This window comes from Perissodus microlepis, chromosome 8 (genome assembly GCF_051167445.1).
Source record: "Perissodus microlepis isolate ML-2025 ecotype Zambia chromosome 8, ASM5116744v1, whole genome shotgun sequence".
NCBI classification, from domain to species: domain Eukaryota; kingdom Metazoa; phylum Chordata; class Actinopteri; order Cichliformes; family Cichlidae; genus Perissodus; species Perissodus microlepis.
The window spans coordinates 25,294,580-25,317,621 of NC_140468.1; the positions used below are offsets into that span (position 1 = coordinate 25,294,580).

At 39.2% G+C, this 23,042-nt stretch overlaps 1 protein-coding gene across 1 annotated transcript in view; it reads right to left on the minus strand.

Moving 5' to 3' along the window:
- The window catches only part of gsg1l2b (gsg1-like 2b), a 28,434-nt gene extending 21,801 nt beyond the window's left edge, over positions 1-6,633 (minus strand). Inside the window, exons 1-3 of the mRNA XM_084938386.1 lie at positions 6,117-6,633; positions 5,165-5,212; positions 1,345-1,497 (exon numbers count right to left, since the gene is read on the minus strand). Of these exons, the coding sequence (XP_084794512.1) occupies positions 1,345-1,497; positions 5,165-5,212; positions 6,117-6,417 (502 nt within the window). The 5' untranslated portion in view covers positions 6,418-6,633. The remainder of the gene's footprint in view (positions 1-1,344; positions 1,498-5,164; positions 5,213-6,116) is intronic.
- Between the last annotated feature and the right edge of the window lie 16,409 nt (positions 6,634-23,042).

Below are 23,042 nucleotides of genomic sequence, written 5' to 3' on the forward strand. Positions count from 1 at the left end.
TCAAAGAGACCACGATCCACCACAATTCACAGGTTTTTGGAAAGTCTGAAGTACAGAAAAACAGGACAGCCATCAGTTCTAACACCTCCCATTTGAGCCCCAGCCTACCCAAGCATGCAGTTGCCTCCATGAACTAATCATGCCCTGTCCTTGTCCCTTACATTGAGTGCATGGCTGACAGCTCCTCCATCATCTCAGATTCTTTCATCATCCCGTGTACAAAGATGACACCACAACCCCTTAATGCAGAGCTAAGTATAAAAAATCTGAATTGTCTGCTTTGGTTTTGATCTAAAGCTCCAGATTTCCTCCAATGTCCTTGATCTGTCTTACTACTGTTTACCGGGAGAGGGGTAAATTCTAAAACACCTCTTCCCCCCCCCCCCTCAGGGCATATTGTTACACTCTTTCGGGAGCTTATGAACTAGATGGGAAGAACTGCCAATGTATATCCTCATCAATATGCATGGAAGAGATCAGGTGAGAGGTACAACAGTGACTGTCTAAAGTCAATTGTAAAACATGGTAGAGGCTGTGGCTGCATTTCAGCCAGTGTTGCTGGAGAACTTGTCAAAATGACTCAATTAAACATTGAATGAGTTGAATGAATGCAGAAAAGTACTGTAAGATTTTGGCCCATCCTGCAAAAAAATCATCTGGAAAGCACTGGATTAGCAATAGCTTCTTCTTCTTTTTTTTTAAGTACGACAAATATCTAAAATAGTTGCAATAAAAGCACAACTGGATATGAAAATCAAACAATGGAACACTATCAGTTATGAACTGGACATGAGTAATAGTAATGGAAGCAACATATCAGTTTATATGTGACAAATGGAAGACAAAGACTCCTGGAAGCAGCATCGTTCTGATTTAAATTTCAATTCTTTATTTTACTGACCAACGCTGTCTGAGCAGGTTTTGGTTACAAACACGTAGAAAGCAGAAGAAATCTTAAGCCAGATATTCAGTATCTGCTACCCACATATGATTGGCTTCACTGAAAATCCTCCCTTTAACGCAAGGGGACAACAATGAGTTCTAACGTTGGAAGCCAGTTAACCTAGTTTCAAGGTTTTCCAGTTGACTTTTGGGAGGCTATAAGACTCACTAATGGCAGCAACATATAGTTATATATAGTATAGTTAGTAATATGTCCAAATAAAAGCTCTTTTCATCTAAAGTGGAAAAAGATACTAGAACAATCACAGTATCTGTAATCTTTTCATTGGAGAGCACAAAACAAACATGAACAAAAATAGCACTGATTGAATCACAACTATTTGATTTGATGCTTTTCACTAACTTGATGGCAAAGATGGTAATTATATTAATGCTTCTCACCTGACAGCACAGTGAATATGGCGGCAAAGGCGTTGAGCTTGAGCCCGTCGATGACGTTGCCGATGTGACACACTTCTATGGACATAAGGATGCCTCCGGTGGCCAGCAGGAGAATGTAGAGGCACTCTGCAACTATGCACAGCCACAGCACACCTGTGAAAACAGTTTGTTATAGCAAAGTAATGGCCAAGAGGAAGAAGACAAAAAATCAAGTTGTGTGGATGGTGGTGTTGAAGTGTGACGTCGTGGTGAGAGAGAAAGGAAATTGGGGCGTGAGGGAGAATATGGGTGAGCAAGGGTGAAGGAAGGGAGCAGAGACGTGAAAAGGCAGAGGAAGCGGGGAAGAGTGAGTGGAGAAAGGTGCACCGGCAACCCCATCCCCCGTATCATTAACCTTCACAGTCAGGGAGAGGATATAGAGCATGATCTACCCAGAGACGCAGAGCATTCTGAGCTGGAGTCTATATACGTGTTAGGACAAAATATCAGCGGATTTAAAAACCTGTAAGTGTACGCTGTAGTGTAATTGCATATATCACCCAAGGGCAGGCAGTTAGTGTGTGGTTAATTAATCATAAGGTGTGTAATAAACGTAACATGCCTGTTACCCAGAATATCCCTGAATGAATTGTGGACAGAAATACGTCCTTCAGCTAAAAAGTCTTTTTCTTGCTTGCTTTAAATTGACTTCAGTAAAAGATTTCTTCAGTTTAATTTAGGCAGGTGGAAAAGATAGAGGCTTTAAAACACTGCAATTAAGCCCCTTCCATAGAAATGTTTCTTTGTTTTGCTAAATCCTAGTGTTTTAATCATGATGCTGGCAAATGGTTTGCAAAGATGCTCTAAACCTGTTGTACAGGGACAACGGTACAGGCTTCTGTTTAAAGAGTCTGGCATCCAAGTTATTGTTTGAGTCGCTGAAGATCTCTTTATACAAGGATCTATTTTGTCTTTGCGGCGAGGCTCATATGGAGTTGCCTGGTTACAGATTACTAATTTGCTGCCCACATCTTGTATTTATGCAGCATTTTACATGTCTGCACACTGTTAATTGTTTGCATAGTTAAGAAAAGAAAGAAGCACATGTGTGTAGGAGGGATTAAAGGATAAAGATGGCATTTTTTTTATTGATTTTTCTTCTTTTTGTATAAAACAGTTGAATGAAACAAAGTGTTAGCCTGCCATTGTCTGAGGGAGTTAACCTCAGTCTTTCAAAACAGGTGTCATTTAATTGTTTTTTCTTATTTTAAGACAGCAATATTTTTCTAAAACAGATGTACGCTGTAGTTTTTAGGCACTACAGTTCTTTGTGTTACTGAAACATACTGAAATAAGGCATTTTTGGGGATCTGGTTTCAGTGGAGGAGTGAGCTATAAACAGCGGTGGGTAGTAACTAATTACATTTACTCAGTTAAATTTACTTGAGTACACTTTTGGGAAAAAAAATACTTTTAGGAGTAGTTTTACTACACTGTACTTTTTACTGTCACTTGAGTAACATTGTTATGAAGTATTGCTACTCTTGAGAAAAAATTCTGACTACTCTACTCAGTGTGAATAACTTCACTGAATGAATAATAAACGTTTTAACCAAAAATGCATGAGACACAGACACACATCTACAGTTTATGTCGAAGTGAGACTTCTTATTTGTTGTTTTAGTGTTATTCTATCTGCTGAGTCTGTTGTGCCATTTGGAGAAATAAAGTAACACCATATACTGTCACTGGAAGTATTCTAACATATATTTATATCACCTTCTCTAAATATTAGTTCAATAATGAATTAGAAAAGTGTTTCTTCTGCTTAGATTTATTATTTTGTAATCATGTTATGTTCATGTTTTTTTTGCTTTTCAGTCTTTAAAATTTGCACTAAACTTTATATTTTTGTCTGTCTGATTAGCTCATTTTTAAAAATTAAATCAGATGTTATGATCAGTTACTCAGTACTCAAATAGCCTTTTTCACTAAATACTTTTACTCTTACTTGAGTAATTTCTTGGATGGCTACTTTTTACTTTTAGTAAAACTATGTTGAGGTAGTGCTACTTTTACTTGAGTACAATTTTTTGGCTACTCTACCCACCTCTGTCTATAAATGACACAAAAAGGAAGATTTCTGACAGCCACTACAACTGAGTCAAACCCTCCCAAAAAAACATTGTTGTCAGTTTTTCTGGAAATAAAGAAGCAGGTTGGGAACAGTGGAATAATCAGGCTTTGGATTTACACTATCCCCTCTCTTCCCCGCTGATGGTCTAGAAAATATTCCCATTTTTTATGATAAAAAAAAATCTTTTTTTTGTTTTGCTAAGTCTGGTACAATACGTATCTTCTCTGTCATGTCATACTGCCTCCTGACAAATATCATGAACTGAACTTTTACTATAAAATTCTGACTGAGAAAAAATGAATAAGAATAACTGAGTATCAAACATAATATACATAATATATTCACTATGTGCTAGCTCTAATTAAAATTTAGGAGTTGAGATTTTGGGAAACATTTTTGACCCTGTGAATGTGACCCACAGGAGGATCTGCTTAATTAATGGCACTGTTGGTGCCAGGAAATATAGCACAGATATTTTTCTCTTCTGCTTGGTTTACTTTAGGACATTAATAAATAGGACATAAATAGTAGCTCATAGCAACTTGCTTTCTTTCAACAGCCTGCAGAGGGTTACAGCAAGAAGTACAATTGTATCTAAAAATGACATCAGTTATTAGTTTCCTAATGACTTCATGATCTTAATCACGAAGTTTAACGTGCTATACAAGGTTTTGTTCATTTTTCTATGTCAGTCTCATTTGGGATCAAAACATTACTTATGATTTAGGGTGTGGCTATTTTCTGATTGACAAGTTGCTGTTTCAAGGGGGGTTAGTGTCTGTGGGCTCTCATTCACACTCACCCCTTGTTTTTCATATTGGGTTGGAAAAACAAAAGCAGGAAGCTAACAGAAAGATTATTTTGTGGCTATGGTAGTTCATCAACCAGTGTGTGACATCATGATGACTGTTTCCAACCTCCACCCAAGACCCAGATGTGGCTTAATCCCCATTTTGAAATGATACGAGAATATGAGATTGACCATTAGAAAAATGCATGTTTAATGCACTTCCCCACTGACTTCGTCAGACCCAGAGACCAAGATCATCTTCCATTTGTACTCTGTGTGCTAAACACCGAGAATGCAACGAGAGGCAGATTTTAGCACAACAGCAGCGTTCGGGGCACTAATTAACTGGGAGAAAACCACGTGGATCTGATTGATTTACTGTTTTGGTTTCTTATTGCCTAGCAGCAGCACAAGTGATTAGGTCATCCACAACTCCATGGTGTCACCAATAGCTGTTGATTTTTTTTTTTCCAATATAGGATAATTATGTGAGAAAAAAATCTGGGGTGGAACGTGACTCACTTTCAAATGACAGGAAGTCAGTGCTGATGAAGAAGAAGATGAAGAAAAAACTTAATACATCACTTGGAGGCCTAAAGACGCTTAAACAAATGTCTAGAAAAAAATATCTGAAAGAGGGTCAGTGGAGAACCAAATGACTTTGGCCAGCATTTCATCACACTGACAAAATTACTGAAACGTCCACTTCAGATTCATCTGCTTATTTAGAGTCACAAGAAAGCAGCCATACAGATGACAGAGATCTTTGGGTTATTTTAAGCCTTGAGATGACAAAACTGACAAAGGCTCTGATTGACTGAGAATTTTGCCATGTCACTGAAAAAGTCTTTATTTGCAGTAACATTTTATATGTAAAAAAAACCCAAAAACAAACAAAAACCAAAAAAACTTACCTCTTTCGTTTGATGGTGCAACATAAAGGAAATTTCTGCAATTCTCACCTGTAAAAGAACGTAAATTAGACATTTAATTCATGTACCAAGCTGATAGCATGTCAGACTTCATATGTTTTTCCTCCATATTCCACAAAGATAAAGTTGCGATGTAAAATTTTAAAGAAAAAGTTCCAGTCTGTGATTATGTAGTGACAAGAACACCCAACCCCCCTCACCCCCTCTTAGGGTGTCACAGTCTTCTGCCTGAAATGCAGCGTATAGCTGTGTGCTGGCCAGAAATTCTACTGTCAGTGCAACAAATGCATTTATGGTGGTCTGCACACAGACACGTAGTGCTTCACACTCAGTGATAGAAGAACCACTGAAGCGGGTGAAATATACCTTTAACCTTGCTTTGCTCATGTTTTTGCCCATAAAAACTATTCCAAGAATCATTCAATTAATCAACATTACATATATTTAGTTTGCTCTTTTCAGGCTCCCAGACATGATTATTCCATTGTCTGCTTGTTTAATCATAAATATTACTAAATTGTGATTAATTAGCGTTTTAAGTCATGTATTTGTGTTTGCAATTTAAATGTCTTTGCGTGTACTGACATTACATCCTGAACCTGAGTTTATATAAATCTGGCTATGAACTTCTCTATCTGATATCCTTTGAACAATGGGCACAAAAACCTGTTAGTTAAATATAATACTCATTGTCAGATTATGACTTTCTGGTGACATTTCCATATAATTTTCTCAGTAGTTTCCGAGATTAATCCCCAAATCCAGTCCTTGTTGATGTGGAACTGAATGTAAAAGTTAATGCATTAAAATCCGGACTTTTAATTTTATTTCATCGCAGCTGGAGCAGCACGTCTCCCTCCGTGACGCACCTCCTCAGCGCGCACAGCGGTCCCGCCGTCAGTCCGCCGTTACTTCTGTAGAAAACCAAACTTACCGGTCATGTTGATGTTCTGCTCGCAGGAGAACCAAATGCCGGTGTGAAACTTCCTCAACACGTACTTGTCCTCCCCGGTCTCCCAGATGTACTGCACCAGCCGCGTGTCGTTGATGTTGGTGCTGTTGAACCTGATGCAGAAGGACTGCTTGGTGGTGACCGGTCCTGTGCAGAACGGCTTCACCACTTTCCGTGTCCCTTCGCACCAGTAGCTGGTGGTGAGAGCCGACACAGCCAGGAACAAGGCGAGAAAGTTCAAGGTGAGAGCCAGCGATGCTCTCCGCCGCCGGTCTATCCCCATAACGGCAGAGGGAAGAAGTAAAGACGCCTAACTTAATCCCTCGCCCTGCGAGACACCGGATTCTGGTGACTTCTCTTCAAATCCTCATAATCCCGTTATTCCCATTAATATCCTCGGCTAATTATCACGGTACATCTGGCTTCTTCAGCGCGCCTCTCGCTTCTGTTTCTCCACAGCGGCGGACTCTCTCATTTTGTAGGTTTTCTCCCCCCACTTCCATCCTCCACCCCCACACACACCCGGCGCACTCCCACCTCTAGCTCTCACACGCACGAACTCTTCGGTGTCGGAGCTCGGGGCTCATTTGTTCCTTCTTGGTCCCTTTTAAGAATTATCACCACACGCCACAAAATGTCATAAAAATCCCCCCCAGAATTTTTGTTTCTTTAACGGCTACTTTTCCCTCTACTTGATCATTTCTGATGTTTCCAATGAACAACACAACAGGATCTGACTGTGTACCATGCACTCAGAAAAAATGGATGTCACAGTCATTTAGCCAGTGTTTTTACACTCATTGTCTGATCAGAGGATGCTTTTATGTTATTACTTTATTTCGATAACTCACTTTTGTGTCGGTTTAGAGCCCATTTATCGAAGCGTTGGGGGAGGTGGTGGGGCTTCCATTCTTTACGACGGCTGTATTTGTCAGAGTTTAGAGTGGAAATGTCTAACTATTTGGCTATTATGGATAAAACAGAAGAATAGGAATGGAAACAAAATGGAGCAAAAAACCCCAAACAAAACAGCACAATCTGTCTTGGACAGTAGTGCATACTGCCCCCCAGGCTGACCCTCCCAGTCAATAAATACTTATAAATAAGATACAATAAATATTCTGTGTTTCACTCAATTCTCCTTTATTTTTGACACGCAGAAAAATACACATCATATATTCAGCTTCTTTAAGTACTTTATGGTTTTATCTTTAAGGTGATTCACATTAACCAATGAGAAACAACTTCCATATATTGGGATCCCTGTATGTGTTTGAAAATTGATCTCTGCTTTTGGCAGAGGTGGGTATTTAAAAAAAACTGCTATAAAACCAACTAAACTGTCACATTTGACACTTTTTATGTCATGACAACCACGTATTGACAATATCCATAATATTGAAATGTCACTATAATGTCATTAATGCACATATGATAATATAAAGTAAATTTGTAATTAGACTTTTTGTCAGCTTTTTTGCAGGCATAGTCTCATCCATGCAGCTCTAGTTAATTTTGAATTGAATGAGTTTACCAAAAGAAGTACAACACAATGACTTGAAGAAACAGATTTGACATACAGCAACTTGTGTTCATGTTATTATGAATTTCATGATATTAGTCAAGTAGATATTGATTGGCATCAATACAGAAACTAGAAACATAATATAAACCCCATATGTTACAGCAGAATAGACTGCATCTCATTCAAGAAATGATCTGCGAATCATTTTTTTTACTTTTTCTTGTTTCTATGTCAGATTTCTATTCTGTTGAGGTATTCTTGTTATAAAGAAATTTTTTCTTACCTGTTAACAAATACAAGATACATAAAAACGTATTTCTTCTGTGAGATTTAAAGCTATCTTTAAAGCAGATATAAAATAAAAGTGATCCGGCAAAAGGCTTGTTGCAGTTCGGAGAGAAAATTATTTTAAAAATGCAAGGAGAATCACCATGTGACCCAGAGGGAATACACGAAGGATAGATGGAGGAAGAAGGTTAGCAAAAGAGTGGAAAAGGTTTGGTGATGCAGCAGGAAAGAACACTGGGTAAAAGTGTCTGTTCTGAAATGGCCAGTGAAATCATTCAGAGAAAATGTAAAGATGACCTGGCAGGAAAAAATGAAATATATCAAAATGTGACAAGAAAACAACAAAATAGAAATGAGCAGCAAATACAGGAAACACAAGCAAATCCTGATGCAGGGACTACAGAGTCAGACTAATAGGGTGGGGACATATGTTGACCCTAAACCCAGAGTTTTCAGTGTCACAGTAGTGGCGCTCTGCTAATCTGGCTAGATCACCATGGCAACATTTGGTTTAAAATCGCTACATTTTCTCAGATTCCTTTATCTCTGAGCAATACTAGCTCACATATCCTGTATAAAAACCTATTTAGCCATAAGTTTGCAATGCCAATGAATAAGGCTGTGCAGTTACAGTAGAGCAAGCTGAGTGATACTGTTAAGGGAATTTGGATGCATTCAATTGGTGATGCAGAAAATGCTTGAATCGGGATTGATTTGTTGCCAAACCCATTTTATACTAATACTATTCTGTCTAATGCATTTTCTAATCTGTGTCTTATTAAAGACACAGATTAGAAAATGCATTAGACAGAATAGTCAACCAATAAAATTCACCTCACCTTTTTGTGATATATAACCTGTGTAAGGTGTAGAAGAGAAGATTGTGATTTACTATTCCTAAATCATCCGATCTCCACACAGCTGACCCCTGACTATTCAGTATTCGCAGATCATTATCTCTGATTAATTGGAGGAAAGAAAAGAAAAATCAAAATTTTTCATATTCATGAAAAAATCACTTATTCACTGATTTGTTTTTTAAAGCATATCTCAAAATTTGCTAATGATGTCATTTTTTTTGTGTGTAGATACATTTTTTATGATAACTAATTCTCAAATATTAACATGAATGTAAACACAGCAAAATATCAATAACATGTTTTTTTTTCTTAAAAAACTTTCACTAAACAATGCAGAAATTCCCCAACACAAAGCTGTTTTTGGATGACGGTTTAATGTATATTTGGTATTTGACCAGTTAAAATAGATAGAAGTGTTTTTGGATCGCGTCTCAAGCATTTGCGAATTTCAACTATTTGCACATGGTTGTGGTCCCTAACCTGGGGGTCGATTGTACAGGAAACAAACAGTAGAGATTCTAGAGTCTTTTGGGGCCCTAGGCACCCGGGCCCCCACAACCAGCATTCATCACCATTTACATTATTCAAGTGTCTCTCCCTCATAGTTAAGACTAGATTAGCAGTATTTGCATTATATTTAATGCTATTTTTTTTCACCAAAAGTCCAAGTGACTTCTTCAGTCTCAGCTGACTGCAGGTTTCCCCAATCTTATAAACAGTACTTTTGCATATTGACTGAAACTAGCCCACTGAAGGAACAATGGGCTGGGAGGTCAGCTTCTAGGTCAGCTTCCTGCAGTCAGCCGAGGCTGAAGAAGTCACTTGGATGAGTGACAAAACGTTTCTCCCACTGAAAACATTACGTCCAGATGAACAGAATCAATTTTTGGAGATTTACTTACCTGGATGATTGAGCATGCAACAAGATATTTTTTTTGACTCCCAAAGAGGAAACTCATTCATTTTCAGTAAGTAGCTTGTGTTCTTGTAATTAGGTTTGTTCAACAGAATCAGTATCAAGGAACGATACAAAGATACGCCCCGGATTGTGGATAGAATCCAATAGAATGATGCTCCCGACGGTAACACGCTTTCCAGCCGTGTATTCCAGCCCTAACCCTTACATTAAGCCTAACCCGAACCATAACCTTACCCCTAACCTTAACCACAACCTTAATCGTATTAGATAGTGTTTTCCAAAGTGATTCATGATGAGAAAGTAAAATAAATGTACATGTGTAGATTCATTCCAAACAGTTCTCATGTTTCTGAACACGTAACATACAGAGGATTTGTCACATAGCATCGGTATGGTACGTTTGAGGATGAAAATGTGTTGACTCCACTTGCAAAAGGAATGAGTGGAGTCAGGTGAAGAACCCTTAGGGGGTCGGACCTGCCCTACTGTCTCTGCAACCTTATATAGCTAATTATGGTGGGAATAATTAGTATAGTATAGTGTGCTGACTCTTCTCAGAAAAGCAAGAAGACACAGTCATGTAAACATAATATTTGCACAGAGATAAGACCCTGCCCCATATATTAAGTGACTTTGGATAGTCTTGGTATTTTCACACCTACCTACAGCAGCCATTTAACCACTCTCATCTTGGTACGGAAGCTGCCAGCAGCCGTAAATCACTACAGAGGGTGGTGAAGGCAGCAGAGCACATCACTGGCATGAGGCTTCCTGCCATTCAGGACATTTATCTTCAGCGATGCCTCCGTAAAGCTCACAGCATCATCAAGGACGACAGCCACCCAGCACATCAGCTCTTCTCCTTGTTACCATCTGGCAGACGTTACAGGAGTCTGTCTGCTCGGACTACAAGACTTAAACACAGTTTCTACCATCAAGCCATACGACACCTCAACCACAACACTTAAACACACACAGCACAGTCCACAGGATGCACTCAGAAGTTACCCTGCAGCTTCACAAGTACTCTGTATAATCTGCACTGGTCACTCAACTTTGTTGATATTTATATTTAAAAAAAAAGTGCAATACTGTAACAACTGCCACAAAAACCCCCCAAAACTTTTGTACTGTTCAGTTTGTACTGCTGCTCATTCCTCATTCCTGCCCCCCTATCACTAGTGTGTACATAGATTTATATATACAAATATATATTTAGTCAGTTAACTGGTAATCTCTCTTTTTTTCTTTTACTACATCTTATTAATATTTTGCTCTTTACTATTTTTCTATTTATTTTTTATTATTTTATTTTTTTTCTTCTACTGTACCATTCTGCTGAGTGACTGTCTTCTGCTTGTCAAATACATTTCATTGCGATGTTGACCCTGTGCTAACTTGCATATGACAAATAAAACTGAAAACTGAAACTCATCAACTCGCTGTGTGTCTCTGTCACTGATTGAAAGCTGTCTTGCCCATCCTGACCTGACACAAGCAGAGCAATTCCCCTAGTAGCAATTACATGGAGGTGCTATCTGCCAGTTTGTGGGGTGATAAAAATTTGCTGTCAGCAGTTAGTTTTTTCTTCCTTTCATGGAGGGACCTGCTGTAAAATGTTCAGATGTTATGGCCCCAGAAAAATAAACCACATATTCAAGCAGGAATTTTAAAGATTTTGAAGCTTTCTCCACCGTCTGGGGTTATAGCTTCACATTTTTGTGAAGGGAAAAAAAAAACAGGTATATTGAAATAATGAAGTTACAGCTATCGTTCTCACTTTGGGGATGTATGTATACACCCTGTAGGTAATTCTGTGATTCCTTGACTATTTAAAAACTCAGATGAAAGACTCCTACAAACAGCTGGAAACAAAAAACACAACTAGTCCACCACTAGTCCGCTCTTCAGAGGAGAAAGCCAAATACTGAAAGATTTATGTTCTGAACAGCACAACACGCAAAACAACAGAACACATCTCTTTCTGTAATGCAACAGATTTTAGGAAATGGAAGAAACGGAACACGTTGTAATGAAAAGAGGCTATACCATGCATCTAAAAACATGAATGACCCTGTTTTTTTTCCCTTCACAAAAATGTGAAGCTATAACCCCAGACGGTGGAGAAAGCTTCAAAATCTTTAAAATTCCTGCTTGAATATGTGGTTTATTTTTCTGGGGCCATAACATCTGAACGTTTTACAGCAGGTCCCTCCATGAAAGGAAGAAAAAACTAACTGCTGACAGCAAATTTTTATCACCCCACAAACTGGCAGATAGCACCTCCATGTAATTGCTATTAGGGGAATTGCTCTGCTTGTGTCAGATCAGGATGGGCAAGACAGCTTTCAATCAGTGACAGAGACACACAGCGAGTTGATGAGAGTGGTTAAATGGCTGCTGTAGGTAGGTGTGAAAATACCAAGACTATCCAAAGTCACTTAATATATGGGGCAGAGTCTTATCTCTGTGCAAATATTATGTTTATATGACTGTGTCTTCTTGCTTTTCTGAGAAGAGTCAGCACACCGGGATGTCCATCTGTAATTTCCTCTGCCTACATGTTATAGATACGAAAAGAGTGAGCAAAATAGTTTGTGTGTGTGCGTGAGTCTTGGGAGGCTGTCAAAGAACTGCACATGTTTGTCCTGTGAGATTACACGTCACCATCTTTTCTTACATTCCCTCCTCCATTTTCTGACCTATAACATACACACTAAACTGGTGCAAAACTGCTGTAGCCCCAGAAGAGACACAGTATAGACCTCCAATACTGTAGTTTCAGGCCCCATTATGATTTTCTTCCAAAGGTTGACCTAGAATCATCATAATTAATATCAGTAATGTATGCACTCACTCTGCTTTCTGTCACACCCAACATAACCTCAATCTGTGTCTCTGTGTGTGTCCTTTCCAAGGGGAATTACAGATAATCAATAGTGGGTTGCAGTGTCTACAGTGCATAGATGTGCCACACCCAGTGTTTAATCCTGTAACCCCAGACCTGTTATCCTGATTCAAGACACTCTGTCACCTTCAGGTTGATGTATACTGCTAACATATGACAAGGAAAGAGGAATCACTCCAGCTGGAATTTCTCACTGAGAGGACATAGACTACTGCTTGACTCGTTTCCTCTCTAGAGCCAGAGAAGAAAAGCTCCAAGGTCGAGCAATGAGGCACATTCTCATCATATGGAGTGACCTTGTTGGGGCCAGATAAAAAATGTCAGGTGTTTCATGATCCCGCAACGCCATACATTGAATCTGTGATGGCGAGCAGCACAGTCAAGAGATAAATATTGGAAATGTTTCATCTGCCTTGGTTTACATAGTCACCTTGGGTGAGAAGAAGGGTGAGTGAGGTCAAATTTAGAGAAAGGCAATATATACTGTATATATATATATATATATACCGATACACTGAAGAATACCAACGAGGATATTTGGGAGATTCGAGGCATGACAGATTTGGTCTGGAAGCAGACTGACACAAGGCCTGTTGGCTTATTAATATTACCGCACACTTACAGTTAATCGATCTAACACCACCAAATTGACTACAGCAGAAATCAGCAAAAGAGTGCGTGCTTCCATGCTTGACAGCCTTTTAAAAATAGTCAATAAGTAATGATTTTAGCAACTAATTCAGTCTGGTCCAGGGCAGAAAGGGCAAAATCTGGAACATTTTTGTATATAGTTTAACCTTCATTAGATACTTATATTCTGACAAATTCTCAAGATGACTAGAAATCAGACCAAGCTGCAGCTTCACAGGTTAAGAAGTGAAGCCAAAAGAACCTACAGTTCCTCAAATGGCCACTTGAGGCTCACTCCAAAACTGAGTCAGTCTCAAAGACAGTTTAAAACTGGTTTAAAAAAAGAAAACCAATGTGGAAGCTCCATTAACCTGGATTCTATCTAAAGGTCACCAGAAGGCAATAGTTGTGTTTGCAAAAAGACTTCTGGTCCTATGAAAGTGCGATAAAATGGTTTGGTGACTTGACCACTCAGGGAGGGGCGGCCTTCTGCTGCGACCAGTTTGGGTGAGGGGAAGAAGACAGGGCAAAAGACATGCTGTGGAAGAAAGCCAGAGAATAATAACAAGTAATGATTCAATGCAGAGTGATGTATAAACACACAGAGAGTGAAAAAAGGTGAGTGAAGAACACCCAGTGCATCATGGGAATCCCCCAGCAACCTAGACCTATTGCAGCGTAGCTAAGCGAGGATTCAGGGTCACCTCATCCAGCCTAACTATATGCTTTATCAAGAAGGAAAGTTTTAAACCTAATCTTAAAGGAGGGAGAGAGGTAGTCTGTCTCCCGAATGCAATCTGGTAGCTGGTTCCACAGAAGAAGGGATTGAAAGTTGAAGGCTCTGCCTCCCATTTCACCACAAGCAAACCAGCTGTACGACAGTAAAGTGCTCTATTGGGCTGATACGGTACTATGAGGTCTTCAGGATAAGATGGGACCTGTTCTTTCTAGTCAATGTCAGTATTCTTGCTGTAACATTTTGGACCAACTGAAGGCTTTTCAGGGCATTTTTAGGACATCCTGATGATAATGAATTACACTAATCCAACCTACAGGTAAGTAATACATTAACATTTTTGAACGTTTTTCAGTATCACTCTGAGACATGATGTTTCTAATTTTACAGATATTGCACATGGAAGAACGCAGTCCTACATATTTGTTTAATATGTGCATTGATGCTGATATCCTGGTGAAAAACAACTCCAAGATTCCTCCCAGTCTTGGGGCTTCAAAATGGGACTTCAGAAACCAGTGGACTGTATCATGGTAACTATGTCCATCTTTTCTACTGTCTGTTGTCATTCAAAATTTGGAGTCCTGAGACAAACTTATTGTTTTTTAAAGCAAATTTCTCTGTTTATGACATAAATACATTTTTATATAAAGTAACACATATTTAAATTGTATTAAGATGTGGATCCATAGTTACACTATGAAAGGACAGAGACATAAATGTCCTCGAAGTTGTGATAGGAAGTGCATCCAGTGTAAAACTGCGAAATCAAAGTCGTGATGACCCTTTGTGACAAACAAGCAGTCAGATGTAGAATGTAAATTGTATTAGAATAGAATAAAATAGAATAGAATAGAAGCATCCTTTATTGTCCCTCACTGAGGAAATTCACGCGTTCCAGCAGCAAAGCGACAGCCAGATGCAGATTCACACAAAGTTAGGAATATAAAATAAAAAAAAACAAGAAATAAGAAATACAGTGACAGGGCAAATTTACAACATAAGAAAAAAAAAAGATACTTACAGTAAATTTATGGATATTTACAGGGATGGCTGATTGGAGTGACAGGTGAGTGCCATTTTATCTTGTTCAGCTGCACTACAAGACACTAACATACGATGCAAGTCTTTTTTTTTAGCTAGGAAAATATTTAATGCTACCATGAATTACTGCTGCACCTTGGCAACCAAGCTAGCTATTTCACTGCCTGTGGAGACCTAGCCACTGCGAGCGAGTGCTCTCCATTTCCCCTTGTCCAAATAAGGTCTTAAGAAAATAGTCCATGAGCCAGTAGGTGATGTCATGGTGGCTTCATTCATCTTTTTATATCCGACCTATGGCTCAGGCCCACGTAATTTAAATAAAGTGGACAACTGTTACGCTAAACCTAAAAGCCTTTTGAGACTTTTAGGCAATCCTATAATTTTTGAACATCCTGGAACCATTTTCAAATTTATAGAAGACTGTTTAAGCGTTAGCATTCTGTATGCACACAGGGTCTTATTGATTGCTGCATGAGGGCTGAGTATACGCGAGGGGTGTGTGCCTGTATGTGCTTTACATGTGTGGCCTCTATTGGTGGCGAGAGAGTAATTATGTAGAGGGATGAATCGGCTGCCAGCATCTGTCACAGTCTGTCTGTTAGTTACAGCTCAGAATCATTCATCACAGACATGAATCAAGAAAGACAGAGAGAGATTGAGAGACTGTGTTGGGGGGAGTGAGAAGTAGGAAACATGGAAAGGAAGTGACTCACCTGCCTCCATCGTTAAATTCCTCTACTTGCATGGAAGCATATTTCACTGCCTGCGGAGGCCTGTCGGGGTTTTTTAATCAAAAAATCAAATGCAACAGACATCTTTATATTTATGGTGGAAATCTGTTCTGCACATCATCCCCAGCATGCAGATCAATGAGTAAGTGTAAAACCCAATCTACTAAATGAATGTAAAGGTTGTTTTTTTTACAGCCATATAAACTATGCAGCGTTATATGAGTCTGTTAGCTAATTGATGAACAATGTGTCCGGAAGTCTGCTATACCCTGACTATAAAGCATTAATACTTGCTCTGTTATATTCATTATGTAAATGTATTATTATAGCAATGGTCAGAACTGGCCCCTGCAGGTCTTTAACATTGTAATTTACCATCAATAATAAGTAGCAGTTCTCATCTAATCAATTCTACTTTTTCTTTATTGCTTTGTATTGCCACTTAATACACTCTACCTGCAGACTGCATTTCATGAGCCCTATCAAATGTTTTTTAGTAATTTTAGATGTTGATTGGTGGAGACAGCCAAAGTATCCATGCCTGGTTGACAGAAGAGTACACAAGGACTCTAAGACCAGGCTGCCAAACTGAGACAACACAGGAGACACAATTGGTACCAGTGGTAATAGGAGTATTAGGAGATTCCAGGCACAACATCAAAGGTCTTTGCCCTGAAGAGTGCATTCCTAGGAACAGCTAAGATGCTGTACAGAAGTCTCACCTCACAGACCTCTATTAGAGGACTCGTTACTTTACACACACACACACACACACACACACACACACACACACACACACACACACACACACACACACACACACACACACACACACACACCAATTCCCAGAGTGCAAGAGGGAGTTTTCTTTTCTTTTCTTGTGGGAAAGGCAGGTCTGCATGAGTCTGCTAGACTGTTGCCCCTGCCTCTGGTCCCAGATCAGATAAAAGGCAGAAAATGGATGCCTGCATATATTTGTCATTGAGCTAAGTTGCTCTCCACGTTTTGGCTCTGGTAACGGTAACCCCATCTCTTCCTCACGGCACATTCATTTAACAAAGGAATTGGATCAGTACTCAGTGTCAGCAGAATTGAAAAAACAAACAAACAACACAACCCCCAAAAACGGACTGATGCAAACAATTTTTCAGGAAAATACTGGGCTGTGCACGTGAATGAAGCCACAAAAGTACAGTCCTCCGACTATGAAACTAACTTGTACAATGTTACAGCAAATGGTTAACACAGACCTCCCCATTCAATCAAGAAAATGTGAGTGGTGGGGGGATTTATGGCACTACCTGACCATGCAACATTGAGTTCTGACAAAGCATAAATCCTGCTTAACTATGGCTGCATCCTTAAACATCTACATTTATACCAGAACATTTAATAAGAGGAAGCACTGGAGGCTCAGTTCAGAGCTATAAAGGCCCATCCTTATCATCTGCAACTGATTTATTCTTACGCTTACATCACATATTGTAAAAAAAAATGTGTCCCTTTCTAGGATTATAAGATTTCATAAATGTGGGAACATTTAAACTAAAAATAGTATATATCCACACCAAACTCCAAGAATTTATTGGTTTACTAATAACAGACACATAATCTATCAGAGCTATTTAAAATTGATCACTTCTTAATCAGATTTATCTCAGAGAGTATTATTTATCAGAGGGTATTCATTTATCTTGAAATGCTATGTGGGATAGAAAGCACAGATAAAAAAAACCTCTGTCATGTAGCATGGACTGAAAGAAGCAGTCTGTGCCATTTCTGTACTATATTTAGATCAGGTATTGGACAAATGAATCAGTGAGGGAAAATAGTGCAACCACACACTGTATTATAGCTCCCCAAAGAGTCAGCACATGAACTGTACATTACTGGGTTTTCATTAGGTGTAATCTCAAAAAGAGACAAAAATAATAAAAATGCTAGAAAAAAATTGAAACAGTCCCTGTTCCCATAAAACATCGCCTCGTGTATTTTGTTGGTTGTGTACATTTTTACACTGAACATATTTCTCTAAGCTGAGAAAGGTCACCTTGCTGTGTTTACCACTATGGCCTGAATCTTCCATCAACCCGCTGCCCTCATTTGGTTTGTGGACGTACCACACATCCCCACACAGTCCTGTCCCCCTCCTCCATCCAACTCACTGAAGAGGACGTGGTTCAGCACGTTCAGTCCACCTTCATCACCGCATCACCAATCACTCTGGTTGACCACAGCCCTCGTTATCTCATATATTCCATGATTTTTCTTCCCCCTTGCTGCTGATGATGTCTGCTCAGTGTGGCTGATTACGAATGCTTAAAATGACTCACAGCTCTAATGTCTCTCATTTGGTGCAACGGACAATCATTTTCAAGGTTGAGAAGGTACATTTCCACTGAAGGCTTGTTTGTGGGTGACTTGGGATGTGACAGTGCGTGTATGCCTGAGCGTATGTGTGTCTGCATGTTTGTTCTCCATAAATGTCAACGTGAGTCTGCACGTTGCAACGGGGTCTTTCACTTTGTCATTGCTGAATGTCAGACTTTCACTTCCTAATAAACTAATCCCACCTGAGGTTGAAACTCATCCTCCTTAAAATGTGATTTACTGACAATAACGTCTAAAGTGCATCACTGAATCGTTACCTCCACGCTAATGGAGATGCTTGGTTTGTGAGAGTCATTATTCCTTTTGCCTCAGCTTACACTCCTCGACTTCAACACATATCATTAATCAATCCTAAACATGCTGTATTCACTGTTCCTTCAGGCTGTCAGTGGGAGTGGGGAATGAGTGCAGAAATCAGCTCCCATTTGATGGGTTTATTGGCTTTGGAAAACTTATAATGTTCCTTTGAGGCAAACTAACTCCCACGGGGCACAATTTGTAACTTTGTCCCAGAAAATATGTCTACGATGGCAAGATAATGAGACTAAATCCCCAGAATGTAATGACTCAAGTATCTTATTTAATTGAAAACAGTACAAAGACAACTTATCAAATGTCAAAACAGAAAACTTTTATTGTCAAATGCTCATTTTGAATGGGGCAAGAAAAGACTGTTTGAGACTTTGAAGTGATCTTGGAAAAAGTAAAAACTATTAAAAGTGAAAACCTCACTGGAAATCGTGGATACTGTATCCACACTGAAGGGGAATGCATCCATAACCCAGAATGTGGAAAAACAGTACACTCCATGAGCCCAGAGCTTGGTGGACCACTTTTAGCTACTTCAAATAAAGTAATCGTCTTTAGCATGATTTCATCAGTCTTTCATACTGTTGTGGAGGAACTGTAACTTTCTATGTTCCTTCAGTTTATTGGGGTTTGTGAGCAGTCATGGACAGCTTTCTGAAGGTGTCACAGCAGCATTTCAGTCACATTGAGGTCTGGAATTTTACTGGACCCCTGAAACCTTCAACCCAGTTGAAAATTTGAAAAAAATCCAGTTTTGAGTTCCCTTCCCTGACGCCTTAACGCCCACTCACATCCTGGGCCATCTGACCTCAGGAAATCGCATGATAAGGTGGGGCCAGGTTTCACAATGAGCTCACCTGAAACCCTGGCTGATTGGGACCCACACCCAGTTTTCACACCTTGGCTCATGTGATTAGAGTATCATCAGGGGGTCCTTTTGTCCCTCTTTGGGGGAAAACTCCCACTGGGTTTAAATCTGGGACTCTCCACCATTTGACCTTAGAACTGAAGGAGCTTCTTAGATGAGAGGTGAAACGTCTTCAAGCAACTTAAAGAAATCCAGACGCTTTTCTTTGCAAGCTCCTTTGACTACGATGACCTGGATGACTGAGAACCTTCACAGACATACTGGTGTAGTATTGTGGTGATCATTGGGATCATTGTTGGATGACCCAGTTTTAGTCAAGCTTTAGTTTTCAGACTAACTCTAGAATATTTTGCACACAGAGGAATTCATGGTTGTAATGACTGCAAGGTGCTCGGGTTCTGTGGCTGCAAAACAAGCCCAAATCATCAGCCCTCTTCCACCATGCTTAACCGTTGGTTGTGCTGATTTGCCAGTTGTGGTTTTCACCGTACATTATGCATTATGCCTAAAGACCTTTACCTTGGTCTCTTCTGTCCAAAGGACATTGTTCCAGAAGTCTTGCAGTTTGTTTAGATGCAACTTTGCAAACATAAATGATGCTTGTTCAGTCTTTTTCTAAGCGTACTGTCATGAACTTGAACTTTTAACATCGTTACAGAGCCCTGTGGAGTCTGAGATGTGGCTCTTTTGTTATTTTGCAATTTCTCTGTGCATTTCGCTGACCTTGGGATGTCAAGCGAATTCACCCCAGATTCAGATTATTTGGAATTGGCCTTATAACCTTTGGAGGGATGGGCAGCGTTGCTTCTCTAAGACATCCTTGGCATCAATTTTCTGACCTGCAAACTGCAACATTTCTGTTTTCATAGAGGTGGTCACACTTACTCATGATCAGCTAATCAAGTATATGTTAAATTGATTATCGGCACCTTGCTGCTACTTTCCTATGCAAGTAGTAGTGTTTCCTAACTTTGTTTGTCACAAGCCGCTTTGGAACTTTTGTTAAGAAAAAACCCAACAACCATCATTTGCCATGTTTTGTAAATCTTAGATTTTAATGAGGGCGTACTTTCTTCTCACCATGACCATATATACACCATCGACTGGCTTCCAGATGACGTCTTTTTCAGGGCAGGTCTTGCTTAATACAGCAAGTCAATGTCAAAACACATTCAATAAATATTAAGACCTCATGATTCATTGTAGACTCACAGTACTAATCTGGCCTCCTTGACCTTTGCACAAACACAAAAAAAGGGGGAAAAATCAGACAAAATAGACCCCAGACTACACTGTAATCCTTTAATTTGCTTTGATAACCAGCCTTCTCAGTTTGCATGCTAACAGAATGTAGCTGAAAAAAGATGTGATGCAACATGCCAACTTTTTTTTTTACAGCATTAAAATGGAAATTAGAATTAATTTTTTTTTCCTTTATCAAAAGACAATTTCTCAGTTTCAGAAGATAGCTTGTAATTCAAGTTACTATCATGAATAGGGCACACTGATTGCATTGTTCTTGCACATATTAAATATAATATCTAGAATTATGGCTCCAAATGCTATGGCTACACAAATCCCTAAGAACACAGTCAGGAGTTACTAAATCTGAGTCAACTGAATTTATTAGGATTTAAAATATACTCTAAGTTATGTATTAAACTGTTGCATTGAATTCCATCCACTTACACAGGTGCCAGCCGGCTCTGTGGCCTACTTTTCAACAAGCTGATTTTCTGGAGAAAGAATCTCATCCCCTTCCTTTCACTCTTCTCTTGTTTTTTGGAAGGTTAAAGGGAGTCTCAGGTGGTGGGGCACAAGCACCAATTACACAGCAGATAGAAGTGTAACAGGAAAACAAGGATGGTCATAGGACTGAGAGGAGAAATCAAAGGCGGGCTGCTACAGACGAGTAACGCCATAGCCAGAAGGAAAAGAAAGGGATTATGCATCTGAGACCCCAATCTTATCTGTAATATACATCTGCACCACCAAAGAGTGGACATATGACAGGGGAGAATATAAATGTTTTGGCAGGCGGGTCTCTTACAAGATCAGAACAGCTGCTTGATTAAAATAACAGTGAAGTTGTTCTGAGTCAAAATGACAGACAGTGTAATAAATGATTGTGTTACAGATAATTAGAGCTCCACAGCTTTAGTTGTTCACTTGGCATGCACAAATTTTTTGGCATGACAGCTAATAGCTGATGGATGATATAAGTAATGAGAGTCAGCAAGAATATTTTTAGTTGAGGCAGTCCGCTCACCCAAATCACCCTAAAAAAACCCCAGTTCTCTAAAAAACACTAAGAGGGAATCCCTGAAGTCTGAAAACACCAAACTGTCAGCATGGCTCACAGTCTGATAGCCTGTTCCACTTTTAGATCTCATTCCAGATTGGCAAAACCCCCAGATTCACTAAGCTCTGACACAACGAGTGCATCTTTCTATTTATCCACTGTCTTTGTTATAGTTATTAGGTTTGGTTACTTTTGGAGTAATCTGTGTTAGTTTTTCCTGTTTTCTTCTATGGTTTTTATCACCAACCTTTTCCCAGCATGCCTTGTCTTTCCTTGGTCATGTGTGCTACTCATCTCTTTTCTGTTTAGTCATTTCTTATTTTATTTTCTTAGTTAATTTCTGTGTATTTTAATTGATTTTAATTCCAGTCTTGATTTGATTGGTTTGTTGCCATCGCTTGCCCCGCCTGTATCATTAGTGTCGTGGGAAATTTCAAATAAACTGCAACAACTTGCTGAGCGTCTTCTGAAATGGATTTTATTATAAACACTGCAGTGGAGAGAACACTCTGGTCCGACACCAAAATGGTCTCTAACGATGTCCACTGCTCGCTCATGTCTTATACACGAACTGATGAAACACAGAGACAAAGAATATTCCACACGAAGGTTTATAGCATCATCCTTGAACCCTCCCCAAAGACAATTACGACTGTTTTTCACTTAGCCGTTTCCTCCCTCCTCCCAGAGACGAGCAGAAGGGCCCCCACTATCTATCTTTTCTAGACTTGCCTGTTTTGTTCAGTGTCTTCTCCCATTTTTGTAAGTAAATGATGTGTAATGAAGTCCCTTTGCTTCTTCCTAACCAGGTGTCAGTGTCCTATCTGATCAGATCTGACTATCACTTTTATAGCTTGAAATTACAAACATCCCCAAAGGTGGATTAGAGTTTATCACTTGTAGCTAATTAATATGTTGATTGCCTACAGCCTTATCTATTTTGTTATTAAAGGGTCATACAGAACAAAACAGTCAAATTGAATTGAGTCTAAATGATAACAACATTGAAAACCACTGTCAAAAGTTGAAATCTAACTTTTTAATGTTTTTGGGAAAACATTTTTAAAAGGTTTTATTTGGATTTTGTGTCTTTACTAGACAAAGAGATGACAGGAAGTAAGGGCAGATCTTCAGTCACTGTAGATTCTGATCGTAAATTTGAACAGTTTTTACAGAGGCTATGATACAAAGCTGTTTTTCAAGCTATCAGACCTTATGTAACCACAGCTATCAGGTGGCCCTCACATAGAAGGATTTTCAGGCACTTCTGCATTTGGTTCCAACACGGAAGTTAGATGCATTTTTTATACTGTCTAACACTGAGCTGAGTCTCATAAAACCTCTCACATATGGGCCTGTAAAATACCAAATCGCTATTCCATTTAAATGCATTGTTT